Source organism: Bubalus bubalis, chromosome 13 (genome assembly GCF_019923935.1).
Source record: "Bubalus bubalis isolate 160015118507 breed Murrah chromosome 13, NDDB_SH_1, whole genome shotgun sequence".
NCBI lineage: Eukaryota > Metazoa > Chordata > Mammalia > Artiodactyla > Bovidae > Bubalus > Bubalus bubalis.
The window spans coordinates 55,762,158-55,785,100 of NC_059169.1; the positions used below are offsets into that span (position 1 = coordinate 55,762,158).

Below are 22,943 nucleotides of genomic sequence, written 5' to 3' on the forward strand. Positions count from 1 at the left end.
CTGTCCATGGGTTCTCCAGACAAGAAAACTGGAGTGGGTTACCTTGCCGTCCTCCAAGGGATCTTCCTGACCCAGGGATCAAACATTATCTCTCATGTCTCCTACCTTGGCAGGCGGGTTCTTTACCACTAGCGCCACCTGGGAAGCCCCTTCCCTATAGGTAAAGGGACATGTTTTTAAAAATAGGTTCTACATTTTACTTAGAATGTACATATTGAAGATATGCTGATGCCAACTGGATTACTACACAGAAGAGCCAACAATATAGCTCAACCCTGGGGAATGAAAATGGACCAATGTCATTAACAGTCTGCAACTGCTCTGCAGAGCACTGCAGGTGACAGCGGGCATTTCGTCTGACTTGGGATGCCAGCTGGAAAACACCCAGGATTCCAAAGCACAAGGGGGAGAAAAGCAAACACCACTGGCCACACACCTACAGGAAGGCCAGTGTCCCGATCACTGATGCCACGTACTGGGCAGGGTGTGAAGCGGCGGGAAGCCTCAAGCACTGCCGGTGGGAATGCGGATTTCCACATGCAGAATGCAGAAATCCGAGCAGGTGGGAATGCAGATGCAGTACAGCCTCTCTGGAAGACTGACCAGCAGGTTCTTACAACACTGGGCGCGCTCCTCCCTTATAAGCCAGCGGCCACGCTCCTCAGTTCTCACCTGCACAGAAACCTGAATACAGATGCAGATGTTCACAGCAGCTTTATTCCTAACTGCCGAAATTTGGAAAGCAACCCAAATGTTCTACAGTAGGTGAATGGATAAATAACCTGTGGCCCATCTAGATGATGGAATATTACTCAGTGCTAAAAAGAAATGAGCTACCAAGCCATGGGGGAAAAAAACACAAAACCTTATATGCACATGACTAAGTGAGCAACTCTGTAACCAACCTGGAAGGTTACGCACTGTATGACTCCTGCTGTATGACATTCTGGAAACGGCGACACTACAGAGACAGTAAAAAGATGGGTGGTTGCTGAGTGTTGGGGGAGGCGGGGATGAATGGGCGGAGCACAGAGGATTTTTAGGGCAGTGAGACTGCTCTGTGTGACACTATAAAGGTCAATACACACATTTGTCCAAATCCGTAAGATATGACACTGAGATGAACCCTAAGGTAAACTGTAGACTTGGGGTCATTATGATGTGTGTCTCATCAGTCCTAACAAATGTGCCATCTGGCGGGGATGCTGACGATGCAGGAAGCTGTGCACATGTGGGGCACAGGGAATACAGAAGAACTCTGGACTTCCCCTCCAGTTCTGCTGTGAACCTAAAACTGCCCAAAAAAGTAATGGTCTTTAAAAAAAAAAATTGAGGTTAACTACCCCCTGCCCCGTTACCCCGCCAAACAAACTGGAAAAATAAAAAAGGCCTTCCACCCATCTTTATTTAGTGAAGATTCCCCAAGCTACTTCTAGCCTAACCAACCTGCTCAAAACACCATCATATAAAGTCACACTCTTCTGTCAGGCACCTTCTTCTTCCTGATTACATGCAGATTGGCCTCTAGGGAAGACCCTGCCCCTCGAAGGGACACACCCACTGGACACCACCTTCCATCGACGTTGAGAAGGGTGCAGTAAAATACTGATGTGACATCAGAAGTGACAGGATCGAAAGGAAAATGCAGTGACATTATCAACTGTATCTGCTGAACCTTTCAGCCCTCTATGCTTATTTTAAGTATTTTGGAAATGATTTCTATATATGTTATTATTTATCAACATTCACTTTTGAAAAGTGAAATGCTCAAACCTTGCACTATGATGAATGTGTTATATGCAGGTCACTTTGCCTAAGTGAGGGAAAAAACCCACCACAACTTGATCCCATTTGTTTAAAAAAAAAAAAAAAAATTCAATGTAAAACATGAGCATTTAATTACCTTTAAATAACATATGTAATAATGTACATGCTATACACTCCCAAACACACTGAACACAAATCCAATCTTATAAGACATATACACAATCTACTTTTCACCAACACACACCCTGTAGGTCACTTAGGATGTTAATGGATTTCTCAGTCCACACATGAGCACATGAACACATATGTATATGCCTCAAGTTGAAGATGAAAACAATAAACCAAAGAGCTGAAGATAGAAAGGGTGCTGTGGAAGTTCCTAAAACCACAGTCAGCAACTGGAACCAGGTAACAAGGCACAACAGCTTCCCTTCTGTGGTCACAGAGATTAAGTTTCTCATCCCAGGGCTCAAATATGGAAACAGCCTTGGCTAAATCAAAACTATACGTTACAGTGTGTTTCTATTACTGTTTAAAAACAAGTATTTTTCTTATTACATAATGCATTACAGAAAAGCACTGAAAAGATAGGATTAGATAAGCTCATACAATAAAGCCTGTTTTACCATTTGAAAAAGATATTTATGTTTAAATCAATATAGCAGATGTAGGTGTAATAAAAAACAGCAGAAGGGATCCTATGCAGATTTCCTAGTACCCCTGAATCACAGTTTGTGTCACCCACGTCGAATTTTCCATTTTAAAGCCAGCTGGGTGATACTGTCAATTGAAAGTAATTTTCTTTTATTTTTTCTTTTTCTTCTACTTTAATGATATGTACTAGTACAGAGAATAAACAGTTACCGTAACATGGCAAAATGCCACTCTTCCTAGCATTGAGTTTTTTTGTTAAACATTACCTTTGTGTTAATTTTCCTTTTTTCTCTTCTATGAAAACAGAGAAGAAAAAAATGTGTCACAGAGAAAAACTCATACAACCAAGCAAAATTTGAACTATCTGTACTCCCTTTTTTAAACCCAAAGATTCTTGAGTAAATTGAAAACTTATTCTAGGAAGAACAATTTGTTGAGAGAGAAAACAGTTTGCAAATATACATATATGTCCTATTCATTGTTTCTAATAACAATTTAGAGCTTCAGCTTTGTAAACTCAAACCGTTATCCAAGGAATAAGGCCAACCACAAAATAAGAATCAATAGGATGCAGTAATCTGTTCAGAAAAGACGGTCAAATGTAAGCACAAGAAACCAACAATCGAAGCTGTGAATAATAGGTCATGAAATGTAGCACTAAACAAATAGTAACCAGAATTAAACTGCCAGTTTAGTTGTTTTGACTCTGGAAGTGGGACCAGTCACACCTGAGGTTGGCAGTGTCCCTCGACCTTGTCTCCGTAGGGCCTGCAGCTCTTGTGGGTATGAGAGCAACCCTTCACAAGCACAACCAGGCTGATCAAGCAAAACAGAACCAACCACTGCTCTCGGCTATAAAATCTAAGAGTGATGTAATGATTAATGAGTAAACTGAGGTTTTAAGGCTTTCTTAGAAATATTTTTCATGGCACTTCAACAATAAACACCACTAATAGGCAACATTTGCAAACATTCATAGTTACATAATTGAAAGTACATGCCATGTCAATTATTAAGTGAGGGATGGCTTTGTCAGTTGAGTCTTCTAGCAATCAAATTATACTTATGGACAGCTATTCATGTTTGGCTGCAATTAACATGTAAATCATATAGACAGGTCACTTTACTAGTATACTGTACAAACTGCGTCTGGAGTACATTGGCCAATGTATCACCTGCTTCTTACAGAAATGAAAGTCATTCATTCTTTGCTAGAAATGCAATTAAACTGACTTCTCTCACAAGAGTAGCTGTCACCCTGACTTCAACGATTAACCTATTAAACTCTAAGATCATTATCAGGCAAATTCCTCATGTCACGCACACAGACCACCCTCACAATAATCGCACCGCAGGCAGCCAAAAAGCTCTCTCCAAAAAGCCCTCTTCAAGCCTAGCAGGTCATCCTGGCCACGCCATACTCCAGGCTGACCACCGCAGGCTCGGCTTTGGAAAACTCATCTGCGTACTCGCTGTAGCGGTTATCTGCAGGGCTGCTGCCCTCTATAGTTCGAAGAACATCGTTCACAGGCAGCAGAGCCTGCTCCTTGAGACTCAGGGTGGCTTTGAGGGCAGGTGATTCAGGACGGACTGAATTTAACAATTCCTTGCTGAGAATTCCATCTGTTTGCTTATTTTTACGTTGCTTAATTTGCTAGAACAAAGTCAAATTTGAAAGAAATTATCAGCTGCACACCCCACATGTTCAATACATACTAGATAAAAGCTAGAAAAAGATCCTGCTTTTGCAAATGCTCTGTTTATGTACAATGCAAAATTAAATCTCAAAAAACTCAAATCTAGCGTAGGTGAGACAAGACTGAGAATTCGAACTGTTCACAGTTTTTGCAATGGAAAGTATATTTGAGAGAAGAGGGTCACTAGACCTTCATATTTGAAAAGCACATACACTTCCTAGAAAGGATAAAAAGTAAGCATTTTATAATGTAAGAAATATGTATGAGACGGTCACCCTGAAATCCCAGCTGTACAATGTGACAAACACACACTCGTTTAGCTGAAGATCTGCTGGCCGGATGAGCTTTGTTGGTGGTGAGCCTGCACTGGTCTGTTACGCGAGCACAACAGGTGCTAGCACACCACAGTTTTTTATTTAACAGATTTCAAAAGAATTCGTTGGCAGAGTTCACACTCCCCAGATCCTCGGACTGATCTCCAGATAACCTTCCTGTGCCACCTAAAACTGGGGCCTCTCCGACAGGTCACTCGCGTGGTCATGGCCTCCTTACCTGAGAGCCGACCAGCAACAGCCCTGCCTGAAAGGCAGATGGGACAGTCTCACTGAGATATAGCAACTGGTTAGGCTTTTTTAAAACATGTACTTACTGATCCTTTTTGGCTACATATAATGGTAAAGAAATGTTTTAGGGTGGGGAAGGATTTCTTAAAAAAGATATTAAAAAAGGCGTAAAACAAAGACTGATGAATTTGACTATATTAAAATTTACAGTATCTATATAAAACACACCATCAAGAAAATGGAAAAAACAAAGACTGGACAAAGCCATTAGTGATATATTTAACTAAATAAAAATTAGTATCTAGTATATAAAGACTTCTTAGAAACTGGTAAGAAAAAGGCAAATACGCCAACAGAACAATGAGTACAGGTTTGAACAGGCCATTCGCATGCAGAAAGGGAAAAACCAAATGGCCAACAAAAACATGAAAAGTCATCCAACTTCACCTGTTGTGATAGAAATCCAAAACTGCAAATAACCGAAATGTCTAGTGTAGCTGAACTGACAGACTGTGCCATAGTCATAAGAGAGAATATCAGGTAGTCGTTACTGAGAAAACAGATGAACTAAAGCTACATGTACCAACATGGACAAGTTTAAGAACAATGCAGAGCCAGGTGAAGCATGAGTGTGACAGCCTTTGTATAGTTTAAAATATGCGGTTCCTGAAGTGGAGTGAAGGGACTGGGCATTCGTGTAGTCTGCTGCCCTTTATAGAAAACTGTTTTCTTCTGTGTTTTTTCAATACATAATAAAAATAATATATTAAGCCAAACAAAAGTTTGTGATAAATTGTTTGTGGATACAAGCATATATAGAGAAAGCATAAAGACATGGGCAGGAGGGACCAACACCAGGCTCAGTGCAGTGAGAGCGGGTGGGAGGACACAGCAGGGGCTCGCAGGCTCTACAAACAGATCAGTAATGCTCCTTTTCTTCACAGAGAAACAGGAAAGACCTGAATCAAATACGACAAATGCTAAAATCTCACAAAGCTAGGTGGTGAATATCCTAATATTCATTATATCTTTTTTCTACATACTTCAAATATTTCAATATATTTTAAAATTCAGAAAATGCGATTTGAACTAACCTCTTTTCAAGGCAGAGAAGATCTGATTTTGAAGCAACCATAGGTACTGGCGAGATTTCTATATATACTGATTTACACTGAGAGCACAAATAAGGAAATAAACTAACTTAATATTCCAAATATATCACACAAGATGCTTCAGAATACTTACAGATTCTAAGTCCTTGATATCTTTCTCTAACTGCTTATTCTGCTCATTCATGTTCATAATTATATTAAATACAGACTGCCTAGGATGCAATGTTCGATCAAACTGGTGGTACATGTTTCTCCAAAACCTTTATGACAAAAACAGACAAAAAAATAGAAAAAATTTTTTCAACAAATTGTGTCTGAGAAAAATTGAGTATAATTAAGTATTTCAATAATGCCACCTTACTTAAAATTGAAAGACACTGTATTTGGCTCCAGAACTGCCGATTTCTGAGACTGGGAACTGTAGAGAGGATTGAGGTACTTCTTCTGGTCGTCCAGAAGAAACGGCCACAGGGAATACGTCTTCTCCTTCAACCTGATGTGATGAGAAAAACATGAAGACCTTTCCCAGAGACGCTGATACTCTCCTGTAAAGCAGGTAATCATTTCCCACATAGACTTAGTTTCCCCTTTTTCTTTTTGTCACAGTTTAACAAATTCACAAATTCACCTCTGAATTTTTCACACTTAGGTTATACATACTTGTCTGCACAGACACCACACTTCAAAACAAATTTTTAACTATTAGCCGAGAACATGAGGGGTGCTCAGAGCTTACTCAGCTGCAGAAATACAGACAGCAAAATATTCATGTTAAGACCCAGTTCTATATCATATTGTCAAGATTAAGTTCAACTACAAGTTAGACTTCAGCTAAATAGGAAAAAAAAAAAGCCCATTTCAATCAACTGTCTTACTTGAGTTCTTCTCTTTCCTTCTGACAATTCCCAATAAAGTTTCCAAACTGGCATGAATGGATATGTTCATGGATCTGAAGAAGAAACGCTTCATTGAACTCGAAGGCTTGTGGAAACTGTTCGGTTAAATGCCACACACACTCCAAGAACTGAGTAAACACCGGCGAGACTTCCTTTGGGTCACCATCCAAATGGCCACACCTAACCCCCGAGAAAGTACAAGCTTTTGAAAATGCCACTGGAAGAGGTCAATTGTTTGGGTACTGTTAAATTTAAACACATACCCCCCATCCAGAAAAAAAAGTCCTAAAACATTGTTATATTGACATTAAAAAAAAAAAACGAAATCTGTCATGTTTCTATTGAAAGAATTTATGAGTTTTTCAACCAGTTTTAAAGGATCTATTACATTCTAACCACTACAATCCAGACAAAAAGGAAGGTAATTAAACTGCCATAAGAATTAATTAAAGTATGAGACTTGAAAAAAAAATGACAGAAAAAAAATTAAATCAGTTTTCATACAAAAACCCACACCACTCTCATTTCCCATCATGAAGAACCAGAACATTCTGGTCATCTAAACTAGTTCTATTAATTTTACAAAATAACTGAACGTACATTGTGACTTACCTCTCTGAAAACTTATGTCCAAAGGAGATCCAATCTTTTTCTATTAAAACCTTAATGAGAAAAAGTAAAATCCATTTTACAACACCCTTCAATTCCTTTTTTGTTTAGAATGGATTTAATCCTGTTATCTTAAAAACGCATTATTTTTTAAACTTATGGTGGCAAATAAAACTGTTTAAATTATAGGCAAAACCCAGCAAGAACCTGAGTTACAGGTTGGCCTAACAGAAAATGAAAATCATTTATAAATGGAAGTATAGTGGTCTTGTGACTTAAGTTTATTTTTTTTCAGTTGCGTTTAAATACTATATTTTAAGTAGAAAGCATATTATAAAACACTATTGCATTTTGTATGAGTGATGATGATATACATACAGAAAAAGGTTAGGAAAATGCAAACCAGGAGGTTACCAGTGGTTACTGGGTGGTAGACAGGGGTGGATGGTTTAAATCTTTTGGCTTACTGTACATCATTTCCATAATATTGATACTTTAAAAAAAGAAAAAATAATGGTAAAGAAACCAACGAAAACTTTATATTCAAATTCAAATGCTGATATCTAACCTCTTGAATGAACTCTGTATGTTTTCTCTATTACAACTCTACTAAAATAATAGGCTTCCAATTATTTTCGGTCTAATCTCAACAATATTATCTTTGTAGTTTTTAACACACTTTCTAATTTCATTATATAATCACCAAGTACATCCTTTTCGATGTCGAAGTTATCCCTTTCAGCTCCTCTGACTTCGTCCTGAATCTCTCCAAGAGGCTACAGCACTAGAGGGTAAGGTGCAGACCCTGATGTCACAGTGCCCGGGCTCAGATCCCAGCTTCCCTACACTCACACCCGCAACTCCCAGCACCTGTTCTTCCGCCTGCAGCCCTGGACTTTACCGTGGGCTCCCTGCTGCCCTTTGACACACCCACCTCTGAAACTTAACTCAGTACCCTTCTCACTAAACTCACTCCCCTGCTGTCCAAGTGAAGAGCAGAATGGCACAATCCATCCTGCAACTGAGCCCTGAGGCTGCACACCATCCTAGAAGGGGACTCTTCTCTGGCACCACCTCCAGTCCCGGAACAGCTCTTACTCTGCTGTCTGGACCTCCCCGGAGGTGGACCTGGCACCCCCCCCACTTCCATCCATCTGCGTGGCACTGCCTTAGCTCTGCCCTCTTTTCTCCCTAAGCCATCCTAACAGCTTCCAACAAGTCTAGCCTCCATCCCCACCCCTCTGCATTCAAGACATCAAACCATTTTTTAAAAAACAGTTCTGAACACGTTACTCTTCCTGCATTTAACAGCTCTCACCACCCAGGGAGGGTGAAGTCCAGATGCCACACTTTTCTTCCTCAGGCCTGCAACCCACTCTGCTCTCCTGCACCCGGCCCACCCCTAGCACAGCCTGCAGGCCCCTGCAGGAGCCACACTTTAGTTCTCACTGGTCCTCACTGGGAGGTTCTCACACAGTCGCTGGTCACTGCTTGAGTTCATCTGGACATCAAGACAATGAAAGTGAAACACGGCCAAGGAAACATCTTGTCTCAGACACTGGAGGCAGGTGGAACTGCACTTTATCAGCAGCACTTCCACTTGGCCTGTCCCCGATTCAGTATGTCGGCACCACAAATACAATGATTCTGAAAGGGGTCTGAGGGTGTCCAACCTTCCCCTGCTAAGCTGGCACTGTGTGGAGTGATTCTAAACCAAGGAAAACTGTTCACCAGCTCTTCATTTATATACCTGCCCTGAGTTAAGATGCAAAGTTTGAAACACGAGTTAATCTGATCATATGTTAAAAAGGCAAACAAAACTCAGGAGCCAGGACTTTAGGTCCACAAAACAAAATCTGTCCAACTAGAAACTGTCTCTTCAGATTTAAAACAAGCTTCCTAATGTGTACCCGGGCTTCCCTAGTGGCTTAGAAGGTAAAGAATCTGCCTGCAATGCAGGAGACATGAGTTCGATCCCTGGGTCGGGAAGATCCCCTGGAGAAGGGAATGGCAACTCACTCCAGTATTCTTGCCTGGAGAATCCCGTGGACAGAGAAGCCTGGAGGGCTACAGTTCATGAGGTTGCAGTCAGACAAGGCTGAGCAACTAACACTTAACACTTAATGTATACCTACCACTGAGAAATGAAGGTGTGTTAAATACAAAGTTTCCTCTGGAATATAATTTATAAGGACTCTTATCTATGTTTTGTCTTACTACGTTAGTTACATTGTTAGATTAAAAACCAGGGAGAAATGTTGAATAGTTCTATTGCAATACTTTGCAGGGGAAAAAAAAGTTTAAAACTTTTTGTCAAAGAGATGGCACAAGTGGAAATTTATCTAGCCCAGGGTTTCTCAGCCTCAGCACCGCGGACATTGGGCCAGGTACCCCTCTGTTGAAGGGTTGTCCTGTGCGTTACAGGACATTACCAGCTGGCCCTCCACCAGCTGGAGCCCAGGTATACCCTGCTCTTTAGACGTAAAGATCAAAATGACTCCTGCTTGTCTCCGCTGGCCTGGCCAAGCAAGCCCTTACCATGAACCCTCTGATCGTCCTGTAGTAGGGATCCAGCAGGAGAGAGCCCAGGGAGCAGACCTGTGAGGTCCTGTCCCAGCCGTCAGAGCAGTGCACGAGCACGCTCGCACTCTCAGCCGCGATTGCCTGAAAAGACAGACCACACACTTCCATTCTACCAGGACACATTTTAGGTAAGTCAGTAAGTTCTACTTACTCAAAAACCAGATTAGCAGGTATGCATTACGAAGAAGCGCTAGGGCTGCAGTGACAATGCTGTCAGAGCGTATTCTCCAAAATACAAGACCAAACACAAAACAAACAAACACCACAGACAGCATGTCATTTCAAAGTGCTGCGGAATTTCTTTTGAAGCGCCTACATTAACTGCTATATGATATTTTTAAAGCTCCAATTAAAGTAAATCTCACTACAGAGATAGAATGTAGTAACAGCGATCTGACTGTGATGGATACGAGCACCCCACAGAATGAACCCGTTCCTTCCCAACCACGGAAAGACCATGATCGAATGTGAGTGATGAAGCGTTACTTTGGCTAAGAAGATTGCAGCATCCATCACAGCTTTGATGTGACGAAGCCATCCTGAGCTCTCCAGACCAGAGTAGAAATCGTTGACGGAAAGCCCTTTGGTACCGTTGACTGCAAGGGGAGAGACAGTCCAGTTAGGAAGGAGCCTGAGTCCCCACTTCTATTCAAGAGCCCCCCCAGGGAGCCAGCTGGAGAAGAAGACAAAACAAACAGGCTAGACTCTTTACACATGGAGACATGCTATTAAAAGCTCATTAATGGATTTTTGGGTACATTTTTCTGTCATTCCTTGTGCTTTGAAAAGAAAAAAAATGTTCCAATGTCCCTTTTAAAAAAATCTGCAACACAAGTGTTTAATTAAAAATAGTCTGATATTTTAGTTTTTTAAATTCCATATCAGGACTGGAAAGATAGCTTAATATTTAAACAGAATACTGTTATATATTAAATCCTCATGGTACTGACTGATGAAAATATCTAAACAATAGCAATTTTTTGTAAAACCATTAGAATTATACTGCCCAATAAATATAGTAGCCACTACTGAAATATCGCTATTAAACACCTGAAATGTGAGTATTCCAAACTAAGATGTGTTGCAAGTATAAAAGACACCCTAGCCAATTTCTAGGTCTTAAAGAGTTTGAAAAAACCAAAACATATTATTACTAATTTTTTATACTGATTACATGTTAGTATAATGTTTTTAATATATTGTTATTAAAATTTATTTCAATTGTTCTTTTTACACGTCTGAATGTAACTACTAGAAAATTTTTAAGCATGTAACTTTAAATTTTATACTGTGACAAGCGTTATGTTTCTGTTGAATAAAGCTGCCTAGAAGGCATGCAATAATCGTACCTTCCAATAATTTCTGAAGGCTGGACCGCATGACATGGATATTTTCAATTCCAACAAACTGAAATCTAATATTAGAATAGTTGTCTTCGTTTTCATAACCTTTTCCAGCTGCTCTGTTGGCCATTGCATTCAGCTAAAATTTTAAATTTTAGAAATTTAGAGACAAATTGCCTTTCTCTTTTAACTTAATTTACCAAATATCATGAAAACACTAAATAAACCACCTTTTAGCCAGCAGAGTTTAAAGGAAGTCATCAAACTGAATGTGCTACCATTTTTTAATAATCGAAAAGTATCATCTATATTATTCAAAATACAGAGGATCCTATAAAGTAACAACATGCTTGCTACATAAGGATCAGATAAGAAATTCCCCACGCATAATTCATGAAACTGATTCACATGTGTATTTAGTCAGTCTTCCATATGTTTGTAGTATTTCAAAATTTATAAAAGAATTATATCCCATCTAAACCCTACACGATTCAGTGTTGAGCAGAGCTGTTACAGAATGAACTTTCAGACTCACTTCAGAATAAGCCTGGAGCACCTGATCATTCAGAAAGCCACAGGGACCCTGAAGCACAGCTGAAACATAGGTCAGGTCACTTGGGATCAGATTACACAGTACACCCCACAGTATGCAATGAGACAGCCTGATACAGCTCCAAGAACTGGGCCCCAAACAACCTGATTTCTAGGGAGAAAAGACCGCCTATGGGCCATGGTCTTAGGTTATTAGATCAAATGCTCTCAGAAGTTAATATCTGGCATGTTTAATTCTTTCAGACTGGGATTTCCTGTGGTATGTTATGACATTTGTCAACAGTCTTAAGGAGCTGGATGAAACAGAACTGGAAGAGAAAGCTGCTTTTCTTGCAGTGGACAGGGGCTCAGGTTGGTGAGAAGTACAGTTACACTGTCTACTGACTCACTGGTCATTTGGGAGCTATGATAACTAAGGCAAGACTTAGGTATTTAAAAAATGCTTCCACATTAGTGCTACTCGGGTTTAACTAGGAAAACACACCAATCAAATACAGATATACATTTTTTGTGTAGTCATCAATTATATAAGAGATATTAGGGCCTGAGAAACAAATCACCCTCAGACCTCATGTTCAGAAAGACTTAAATTATAGTCATCCTTTATATCTAATATTACCTAAAAATAGTGCTATGCAATTAACCCACTCAAATTATACTAGGAAGTAAACCAAAATTTTTCTTACAAGGGATAACACCAACACTCTTGACTCCTAAGAAAGTCTCTTTTTGTTAAACAAAGATTATCAAACTATCAATCTCTAACTTTTAATAATTTACACAAATTACTCTTTTCTTCTTTTTCTCCATTATCTTTTGTAAAACTGCATAATGATGAGAATTACTTCTAAAACAGCTACGATTCCTTTCAACAAAGCTGCCTAAAATTGTGTTTTGTATCGCTCACTCGCTTTTTCTCATCGCTTTCTCTTATTTTCTCATCATTCCAGATTTTTGAAGAAATCCTCACTATAATTCTGCCAATGTCCTTTTGTGTAGCCCACCAGCTCTGCACACGATGCTACAATAAAAATTAAAAGTAATGTTAGCTATTACTGTTGAGGATTTGAATTATTTTAGTTTCAGGATCCTACATGAATTTGTTGTTTTACTGCATTGACAAAAGGAAAAAGGGATTCGGACATTTGTCCCAAAGATAAAAATTTATCCTGACATGATAGATACCTAACAGAACAACTGTTTATTGTTCACTAGTTCACTAGTTCAGTTCTCCAGTTCAATGTTTCTTAAGTTAGCTCACTATCTATTTTCCTTATTTTCTTGAATATTCCATATTAAGGAATGTCATTTTAACAAAGTGTCTTGCCAATTAAAAATTCAATGAAAAGAAAAGTAGTGAGAATTTTTAATTTTCACAACATACTTCACAATAACGTAATGCTGATACACCACCTAGAGCTCCCAATATAAAATTCAGGTTTCCTAAACTTGTACATGTATCAGAAGACATAAAAAATCACAACCTGGGTTACCAGGAACTGGGTCTCCTAAGTTGGTATCCTGTAAAAGATTGACTTCCTTAGCCTCAGTTCATTTAAAACTAGGATTCAGCATGTTCAACATGGACACAGCGCCTGGCTCCCACTAACTGCATCAGCAGAGACAGTGAACTGCCAGGCTGTACTGGACACATACTCTGGGTCTGGTGTCCATGACGTACATGTAGCGGTTGGCTGGGTTGGCCTTGCTGATGGCCTGAAGTAAGTGTTCATCTTCGAGGCACCGGGCACTGAACCCAGACAGTGGCTGACTACAGCGACAAATGGCAGCCTAGTTACAGAAAGAGAAAGCAGGTTATCCAGAGAAGTCTAAAATACATCCTAAAAACATGCTTAAAAGAAAGAACCCACAATTAAAATCAAATGTGCAATCTGTTTAAAAGCTGACAGGACGATTAGATTTCCTGATGACTCAGATGGTAAAGAATCTGCCCGCAATGCAGGGACCTAGGTTCGATCCGTAGGTTGGGAAGATCCCCTTGAGACAGAAATGGCAACCCACTTCAGTGTTCTTGCCTGGAGAAGTCCACAGACAGAGGAGCCTGGGTTGCAAAGAGTCGGACATGACTGAGCGATTATTACTTTCACTTTCAACTTGGAAATCCTATTTGTATTAAATACTTTCCAATATTTTGACATTTACCTAAGTTTTCTCAATATTCTCTTCTACTAAGAAACCTGAATACCTCCTTACTCAAGAGTTTGATGGAAAAAAAAGAAAAACAAACTCTCTGGTCCTAAGAAGTAACAACTGTTTGATTCCCTATCAGGTAACCTAACCAGATACCTGCATTCTGTGCTCTGGGTTACAAGATTCTTTTAAGTTCAAGTAACTGATTTAGTTAATAAATGTAGAACAGAATTTTTAAAAATAGCAACATTTGAACTTTTACTTTCCAAAGTCATTCTGATATCTAATTAGAAATCACTGATGTTTATATATAAAGAGACTTACAAGAAAAATAAGTTTCAATTCAAATTTGGTTAAAATACAGTCAATCTAAGAGGGCAAAAATATCTATAATAAGCCATGTGTGTTGGATTATTTACTGTTTAAAGTCTTAAAAAAGATTTCTAAGATTTAGACCCATATACTTTTTCTCCAACCTCATTCTTATTAACTCCAACTTGACCCTACCCAAACATTACAATTATAGTATCATGAAGGAAAAAAGTACACGTAAATTCACATTCACACAGTTTAAACTCACACACAAAATAAAATCATGGATATATAAGAAAATAGTAGAAGAAAACAAGGATTGCCTGAGGATACAGACCTATTTTCTGTATTTGTTAACCTGGGCACTGAATATATATTTTCAGCCCTGTTTTCCCATTTAAAAAATGTACACAAACATGGGTGTGTCAAACAAAGGCTATAATGAGAGTGATAAAAGCCCTATGACTTTTCTGTGAAAAGCTGATGAGGAACTTCTGTTTAAAGTTTTACTTTTTACCTCTTGCTCCCTTCTAAAACCCGACTAAACTTCTAATAAAGGGGAGAGGAGGAAGACGACAAGTATGAAAGTTTCCGTATTTCAGGATAATTTTGTTTCAAAGTTTCAGAAACGTGATCAAGGCGAGGTCAGCACTTCTCTATCAGCAGCACTGGTGGTGGCCTCTCAGTGTAGAGATGGGCGTCCTTTTGGACACCTAGACCTGCAGAGGACTCGCACCCCACTAGCAAGCTCAGAGCAGCTCCTTACCTCCTTACTCTGGTGGTAGTAGGAGAGAACAGGAAACCTCCCCTTGCTCCGGAACTTGGAACTACCAACAATTATTGGTTTGCTTGCTATTCGGGGCACATACAGTTCTCTGGGATAAGTTTCACAAATCTGTAAAAATCAAACAAAACACAACGATTCTACTCACAGTTCTAGAACCAGGTTAAAAATCACCTTTAAAAACCTCTAAAACTCACTAAACGCAAGAACAATAAAAGTTACTGCTGTGACGGTCTCCGACTCCAGTACCTTGCATTCTGAGTACCTCTGGAGAGGGAGATGGGTACCTTGTACTCTCGATTGGCGTCAGACAGCTGCCAGTTGGAATTGGGCACTCCCATCCTCTTATACTCCTCGGTGAGGTCAATGAGCTCCCACCCCCGCAGTCTTTCGGCATCGTTTTGTTTGGGATTATAAGAGAATGCGTAGAGATCTTCATATTTTGCTACAGTATACAAAACACATGAATGTTAAGAGGCAACTTCTAGGACTTAGGACACTACAAATGAGAGTAATTTTTCAGTTTTATCTCTCTATTTAAAAAATCTTCAAAGAGACGGCTAACATCTGAACATACAACTTAACACCTCAGTTCTTTGAAATGGATGATTATACCTAAAGGCACACATATTGATCTGAGATTCAGTTTATAAAATCAACAAGAGCTAGTAAACAATACACACACATTAAATACTACACTGCAATATTTCCTTTTTCTAAAAGTAAAATTTTAAAGATACAAGGAGACATCCCCCAAATGAGATGTGAACTGGAAGCCCAGTGTGCACTTAGTGGAAAGCTAGAGGTGGCATACAGAACCGGAGGCTGCACACACCCCACCAGGGGACAGTGTGGACCCAAACCAGCAAAGGCTGTGGAGAGCTCTAGAGACCACCTACTCCTGAACAAGGCCAAGCCCCAAAGTCACAGGGCCATTCCTGGTGCAAGACAGGCTGCCCTGGGGACACTGGGATCAATGGCATAGGCTTCCAGGGCTGGGAGAGGGGAGTGAGCATGGACCTGCTCCCAGACCACTGCCACCTAGGTGTTCCACACAAAGGAACATTCAGGAATCGGAGTGCTTCACCTCTAGGAGAGAGCATGATTCCAGCATGTCCTGGAAGGAAGCCTGCAGACCCCAGGGGCATAAGCAGTGATGTGATTCCTCCTTAGGGTATGTCACACCCTCACTGCCACCTCTGCTAAAGCAGAGGTCATGCCCTCAGGCTCCACTCCCATGGATTAAATGTACTAACCCCACTGCTATCAGAGGAGGCTGACTGCCCTTAACTTAATTAGGAATCAATTTCCAAGTCATTTCTCTCGGTTGTGAGATACCCACTTTAAAAAAAAAAAATCTGTGCTTCAGGTGATCAACAGACTTTTAAAACATCCACATAAATCTATGGTTTTTCAGGGGTTTTAAATGTTTCGCTCTTTCCTTATTATCACCCCTTCTTTGGGCTCCCCTGGTGGCCCAGTGGTAAAGAATCTGCCTGCCAATGTAGGAAACCCAGGTGTGATCCCTAGGTCGGGAATATCCTCTGGATGAGGGCATGGCAACTTGCTCCATTATTCTTGCCTGGAGAATCCTGTGGACAGAGGAACCTGGCGAACTACAGTCCATGAAGTCACAAAGAGTCAGGCCCGAATGAGTGATTGAACAACAACAATACCTTCTTTGGAAACCAGTCTTATAATTTAGAAGTTTCTAACTATTTATAGGACAAATTTTTTGGAATAGAGTGCACATGACCTTAAGAATAACTTAAAGTGCAAAATAACAATAATGAGATACTGAAAAGCAGCTTAGAGAATCCACGTCAATTGAGAAGTAAGCTTTGGTCCTGAAGAACAGCACCTTGCTTTGACAGCTGCAACAGAGAGTTGTAAATATCGTGGCAGTCTCTCTCTCTGGGAACGATGAAGTGCACGGTCCGGAAGTTCTTGCACTGGATCACCAGGGGGCACCCAGAAGTCGTCAGAGCGAGCTTCTCCACTGAGGCAATATGGTGGTGCAGTATCTACAGCATAAGAAAACATTCACTCATCATCAAACTACAGCTTTTAAACGACCAAATGCCCACGCCAGAAACATGTCTGATACCTCCCCACCCCTGCACCCGTTCCACACACAATCACAGCTTGAGAACAGGACCTCAGAAACATCTTTGCACCCTGCCCCCTTCTCTCCATCTCCACTGTCGTGGCCCTAGGTGCAATGTCCCCACTGTTCCACCTGAGCTACTGCAAAGAGCCTCCGCAGGCTCTCTCCATAGCCACTCTTGACCTTCTCTAAGCCATCATCTACAAGGCAGAGGAGTGACCATTGAAAAGCAATTAAACAGTTGACACATGACATAGCAATGACACTCCTGGGCACATACCCAGACAAAACTACAATTCGAAAAGATACACACACTTTATGTTCACAACAGCAGTATTCATCATAGCCTCGACATGGAAACAGCCTAAATGCCCACTGACAGATGAGTGGATAAAGACATGCATATATGCAAGGGAATATTCCTCAGCCATAAAAAAGAACAAAATAATGCCATTTGCAGCAACACGGATAGACCTAAAGACTATCATACTAAGCCAAAAACAGAAAGGCAAATACCATATGCTATTTACATGTGGAATCTAAAATACGATAAAAATCAACATATCTACAAAACAAAAAAAGGCTCACAGACATAGAAAACAAACTTGTGTTTGCCAAGGGGGCAGAGGGGTAGGGGTGGAAAGGAGTGGGAGTTTGGAATTAGCAGATGCAAACTATTACATATAGGATGGATAAACAAGGTCCCACTATACAGCACGGGCAACTATATTCAATATCCTGTAACAAATCACAATGGAAAAGAATATACATATGTATGTAAACATAAAGCTGAGTCACTGTGCCGGATGACAGAAAAAAACAAAACACTGTAAATCAACAATACTTCAATACAGTAGTAAATTAAAAAAAAAAAGGCAATTATAAAAAAACTAGACTTGTTGCCATCTAGTCATGCTATTCCCCATTCCCCTAGCCTCGCTTCAAGTCCCCCCGCATCCCTAAGTTCTGGTGACAACAGCCGACTTTCGGCTCCTCAGGATGCATCAAGCTCCTTCACACAATGCTGCGCTGCCCCGAACTACTGGGATGAGGCAGCTCTAACTCTTCACCTGGGAACTTTGCGGTTTCTGGCCTTCGCTTACAATTCACCACTGAGAAAGACTGCCACTCACTCCAGTGACACCACTGCTTTATTTAAAAAGGAGGGCAGATGTAATCACATGACTGTGAAATTTCCTCAGTTAAGACAGCCAGCCAACAGGAGCATTTTTTGCACATGTTCAGAGAAAACATGGTGCGAGTCCATCACTATAAGTACAGTGACGAGCGCAGCACAGGCCCTCCTCACCCAGGTTTCTTTCTGATGAGCATCTATGAACAGCAGATGCGTGGCTGTGAGATACAGAGTTCCTGTTAACGACTTGTTGCTGGTACTGAACCGGTCAAGTAACTTCACTTGCTCAACCTGAAAAAGAGAAAGTGTTATTTCTCATTACAAAGTCATATAAATTCTTTTTCTTTTTATCTCAGTACTTAAATGTACAGTTTCAAACTGCTTCCTCCTTTTGTTCAAAAAGATGAGATTACTTAAGGTTGAAAGTTAAATTTTACATATATTGGGTAATATATAAGCCACCAACAACATTGGTATTACTTACAGCAATAAATACAGCCTGTAGAGAAAAACTCTGTAAGAAATTTAACATAAATACGAAAGGGAATCAGGGAGGAGGGGTGTGGTATCAATAAACATAATCATTTTTCATATCCAAGAGTCAATGTATTTTGTACGTTGGCAAGTCAAGAAATAAATAACGTTATTATCCAGGGTTAGGAAAGTAAACTACGACTGCTCAGGACCACTTCTTTCTTAAATAAAAATCTAACTTTATTATACCACACACTTCTCATCAAAATATAAACATGTTTAAAACAATGGAATCAACTACTGTTGACTCCTCCTTAACTGTGTGAGGCTCAGCTGAAAAAGGACACTCTGGTCAGTCAACAGTCATACCTGGATATAAAAGCTCATCTGTCTTATTTCCTGCAGCAATTAAAGCAAAGTGCTCTAAAGAAAAGAGAACTAATGCATATACATGGAAATAAAGGTTATTATAAAGTATCAATGCTACTCAAGCAAATTATCTGTCTTTAGTAATAACCTTTGCACATGCATTTACAAAAAAAATGGGGGCACGTAGCAAGCTAAGAAGAAAGCATCACTTTTGAAATAACTCAATTCGAGCCTCAATGGGATCAGATTTTCAAGGGATATTCCATTCTTTAGCCAGCTCTAGGAAGTGGTCTTTCATACACAGAGCACCAAGGAAAATCCTCTCATTCCACTTTGTAACGTTCCATTCACGACAAGCAGCACAACATCATTTGGCATAAACATATGATGTCAGCCAAAGCACTGGGGCCTGGCTGCGGGGAAAGAGGATGCATAAAAAAGGACCGTCTCTGCACAGCTCCCTTTGTTTCCTGGCAAGACTCTCATTAGGGGAAGTTAGAGCTCAAAGTAAGAGACAGCTGCTGAGCTGCTCACAAATACAGCCTGGAAATGCACTTTCAGAAATGCAAATTCAGACTTGACATCTTTATTGACACTATACAGTTAGTAAGCCAAATGTGACCACAACAGGATAATATATCTGATCCGAAATTTTAGAACTATAAAGCCATCTAATTAGTAGTCAGGTAAAATACTTTATCTGATACATCTCTGGTTAGTAAGCAATAATTTTTAAAATGACTAAAACAGCACAAAGGCAATACTATTTCTTTATTTACTTATGTCAAGAAGAAGTTTGGGGAAGAAAAAGCTCTTAGAATTATTAAGATTTCTGAATTAATATTAACACATTTGAACAAACAGACTGAAAGCAGAGAGGCAATGGAAAAGCCACTGTGTAGTTTGTGGGTGAGACAGCTTTGAGGTAAATCCTGGCTCTACCTCTCACAGGCTAACTGGGAAGGTCGCTTAAACTCTTGAAGCTGACTTCCTCCTCATCCCTAAATGGAGATAACGTCCCCAAGGGCAGGGGTAAAAGATCAGTGATGATTTTGTATAAATTAATATATTTGGGAATTGTAAATATTGTGAAATCACATTGTAGAGTTGGCTATTCTGACATACCCTTGCTCAATAACAGGTAATTATCACTTCTCAAATACAGCCAGTCTGAACAACACAGAACAAATCACTAGCTATACAGTTACTACTGACAGTCAATTCTTGATCTCGACTAAACTACACAGGTCAAAACAGCTAAATAAACTGAAAGCAATTCATTTTTAGTTTTCCAATACTTACAGTTACTTTTGCAGCAAATTAACTGTCCAGGTGAAGGCTATGTGTAATAGAAACAAAAGGTTGGAAACAAAAAATACAAACAAAAATCTTTTAGGAATAAGCTATAATTTAGGAGGCTATCCAGTTCACCAAGCAACTCTCAGAAGGTCTGTCCAGCTCACTGCCGTGGGCCCGACACGTAACAGTACCTAGAAGTACCTGTTTAACTGCAGTTCACTCACAGGCACTTAAGAGAGCAGGAGTGGTCTAAAGCTAGAAAAATAACGCAAAGAAATAAAGGAGCACACTTGAAAAGTAATGTTAATAAGAAATTAGTCAGAAATCTTTTAGTTTTTTTAAAAAATTCATAAAAAGACCTTACTAAACCACCAGTATGGGTCCACTGTGAAAAGGTAAGACAAAATTAAAAAATTAAAGTCCATCAACTGGTAGTTATGAAAGTCATGGGCAAGAAGCTTAAGAGCATGAGGGCTGCTACAACCACAGAAATAGAAACAAAGATATATAGTCATCATAAATTTCAAGTGAAAAGATTTAAAATAAGCCAAGGGATCCTAAACACTTTCTAACACTCTGTCCCCTCTAACCAATCCTGAGGAGTAGGGTTTGCTCTGATTGCTTCAATTCAGTTCACTCTTTACTATTTTTTCATTGTGTGCTCCACACTTTGGCCAGCAGGATGAAAGATGCAATGAAGAGGTGCAACTGGGCACAGAAGGAAGTCATGGTGCGCACAGCTACTACCTAACACACACCTGGAACCTGGAAACCAGGACAAGACCCTGGTCTGAGGGTACGCTAGTCCTCTTCTCAACCTCTGCACCCTCTACGACTTTGCCTCTTTACTTAGGCACCCTTGTATCTTCAAACTTTAAGTGGCAGTAACTTGAATTCCAGAGTTACTTTACCTTTCCTCTCTTAAACATACAAAGAGAAATTTTTTTCCAATGGGATTACTTTTTAGCATCTTTAATTTTATTAGATAGAGCATGTGCCATGTTTTTCTTTCTTCTTTTTTTTTTTTTTTTAAAAAAAAAGCTTTAATATAAATCCGCCTTAGGAAGGTTTGAGAAACATTTTAATGATATCCATCTCAGATTCTCCCTGGGATAGATGAAGAAGACGGATGTCTGCTCTTTTCCCTACAGGAGCTGTAACTTGAGGATGGGCCACAAGTGACTGATGGCTTCAAACCCGGAGGGAGAGTCAAGGCTCACAGGAGGTCCTTGTCCTGATTTTGTTCAAGGCTCCGGGTGGGCCATTCAATGCTTCTGATCTCGATTTGTTTTCCCCTCCCCCGCCCTAAGTTGAAGATGAACTTCATTGCCGACGGTCAAGCAAGCCGCCGATATTCTGATGTCACTCCCTTCCGTTTTCTCAGCTGTCCCAGGATCACAACCCTAGTGAGTGCCCTTCACACACAACACTGAAGCGAGGGGTTTCGTGAGCTCAGCTGCAGAGCTTTTCCCTCAGACACGTTAAGACGTGGGGTCACACTCCCCTTCTCCGGACCTCGTCTGTGCACCTGACTGGACTCTAGAGACCCTCGAGGGTGAAGCGGCGCCGGAAACCGCCAGCTCCGGGAAAGTGAGGTGGAGCAGGTGATCGAGGGGAGGCCGCTGGCCCCTCGGGACTGACGGCAGGCCCCCGGCGCCCAACGCCTGACGGAAAACCCGCCCAGGCCGCCCGGCCCGCTGGGCCCTACGCCGCTCAGCCGCGCCCAGCCGCCGTGCACCCACCTTGGTCGTACGGATGTGTTCCATCCCGACGAGGTGTCCACCTGCCGCCGCCGCCGCCGCACGGTGAACCGGAGGACCCCCGAGCCGGCGCGCACCCCCGGCGGCCCGCCGCACCCGCCGCGCATGCGCCGCCCACCCGCCGTCTCCTGGAAACACTTCCGCAAACCCCGGAGCGCCGAAAGGGCGCGGCGCGGCGCGCAGAGCGGCAGCGGACTGGCCCGGGCCCTCGGCGGGACGCACGGCGCCCCCTGCCTGTGCAGGCTCTCCGATCCCCGGGAAAGCGTGGTCCTCTCCATGGCGACTGGCCTGCACTTCTACCCCGTGGACCAGGTCGTGGGGACCGGCCGTGCAGAGCATTCGGTGGGTGAGGGAGAGACGGGGAGTCCCTGGAGCCCCTTTACCCTATCAGGGGACAGCACCAATTCTCGATACTTCCGCTTTTGTCTGCGCTGCAGTTCTTTCACGAGAATCTCAGTTCAGTTCAGTCGCTCAGTCGTGTCCGACTCTTTGCGACCCCGTGGACTGCAGCACTCCAGGCTTCCCTGTCCATCACCAACTCCCGGAGTTTACTCAAACTCATGTCCATTGAGTCGATGATGCCATCCAACCGTCTCATCTCATCTCGTCCCCTTCTCCTCCGCCTTCAATCTTTCCCAGCATCAGGGTCTTTACAAATGAGTCAGCTCTTCGCATCAGGTGGCCAAAGTATTGGAGTTTCAGCTTCAGCATCAGTCCTTCCAATGAATATTCAGGACTGATCTCCTTTAGGATGGACTGGTTGGATCTCCTTGAAC

The 22,943-nt window shown here is 41.2% G+C and overlaps 1 protein-coding gene across 3 annotated transcripts; it reads right to left on the minus strand.

Moving 5' to 3' along the window:
* Nucleotides 1-1,874: 1,874 nt before the first annotated feature.
* Nucleotides 1,875-22,307, minus strand: MTMR6 (myotubularin related protein 6). 3 transcript variants are annotated; one of them, XM_025262841.3, is made up of 15 exons: nt 22,150-22,307; nt 18,440-18,556; nt 16,885-17,047; nt 15,311-15,468; nt 15,006-15,134; nt 13,433-13,567; nt 12,684-12,797; nt 11,231-11,363; nt 10,368-10,477; nt 9,837-9,962; nt 7,302-7,351; nt 6,669-6,869; nt 6,155-6,286; nt 5,927-6,053; nt 1,875-4,075 (listed from the first exon to the last, which is right to left on the minus strand). In XM_025262841.3, exons 1-15 carry the CDS (start codon nt 22,171-22,173, stop codon nt 3,815-3,817), a joined length of 1,980 nt encoding a protein of 659 aa, XP_025118626.1. In that variant the 5' UTR covers nt 22,174-22,307; the 3' UTR covers nt 1,875-3,814. The 3 variants fall into 3 exon arrangements, with proteins under 3 accessions (XP_025118626.1, XP_006071013.1, XP_044783230.1); XM_006070951.4 differs by lacking the exon at nt 12,684-12,797; XM_044927295.2 differs by lacking the exons at nt 1,875-4,075; nt 12,684-12,797 and adding an exon at nt 4,252-4,697.
* Between the last annotated feature and the right edge of the window lie 636 nt (nt 22,308-22,943).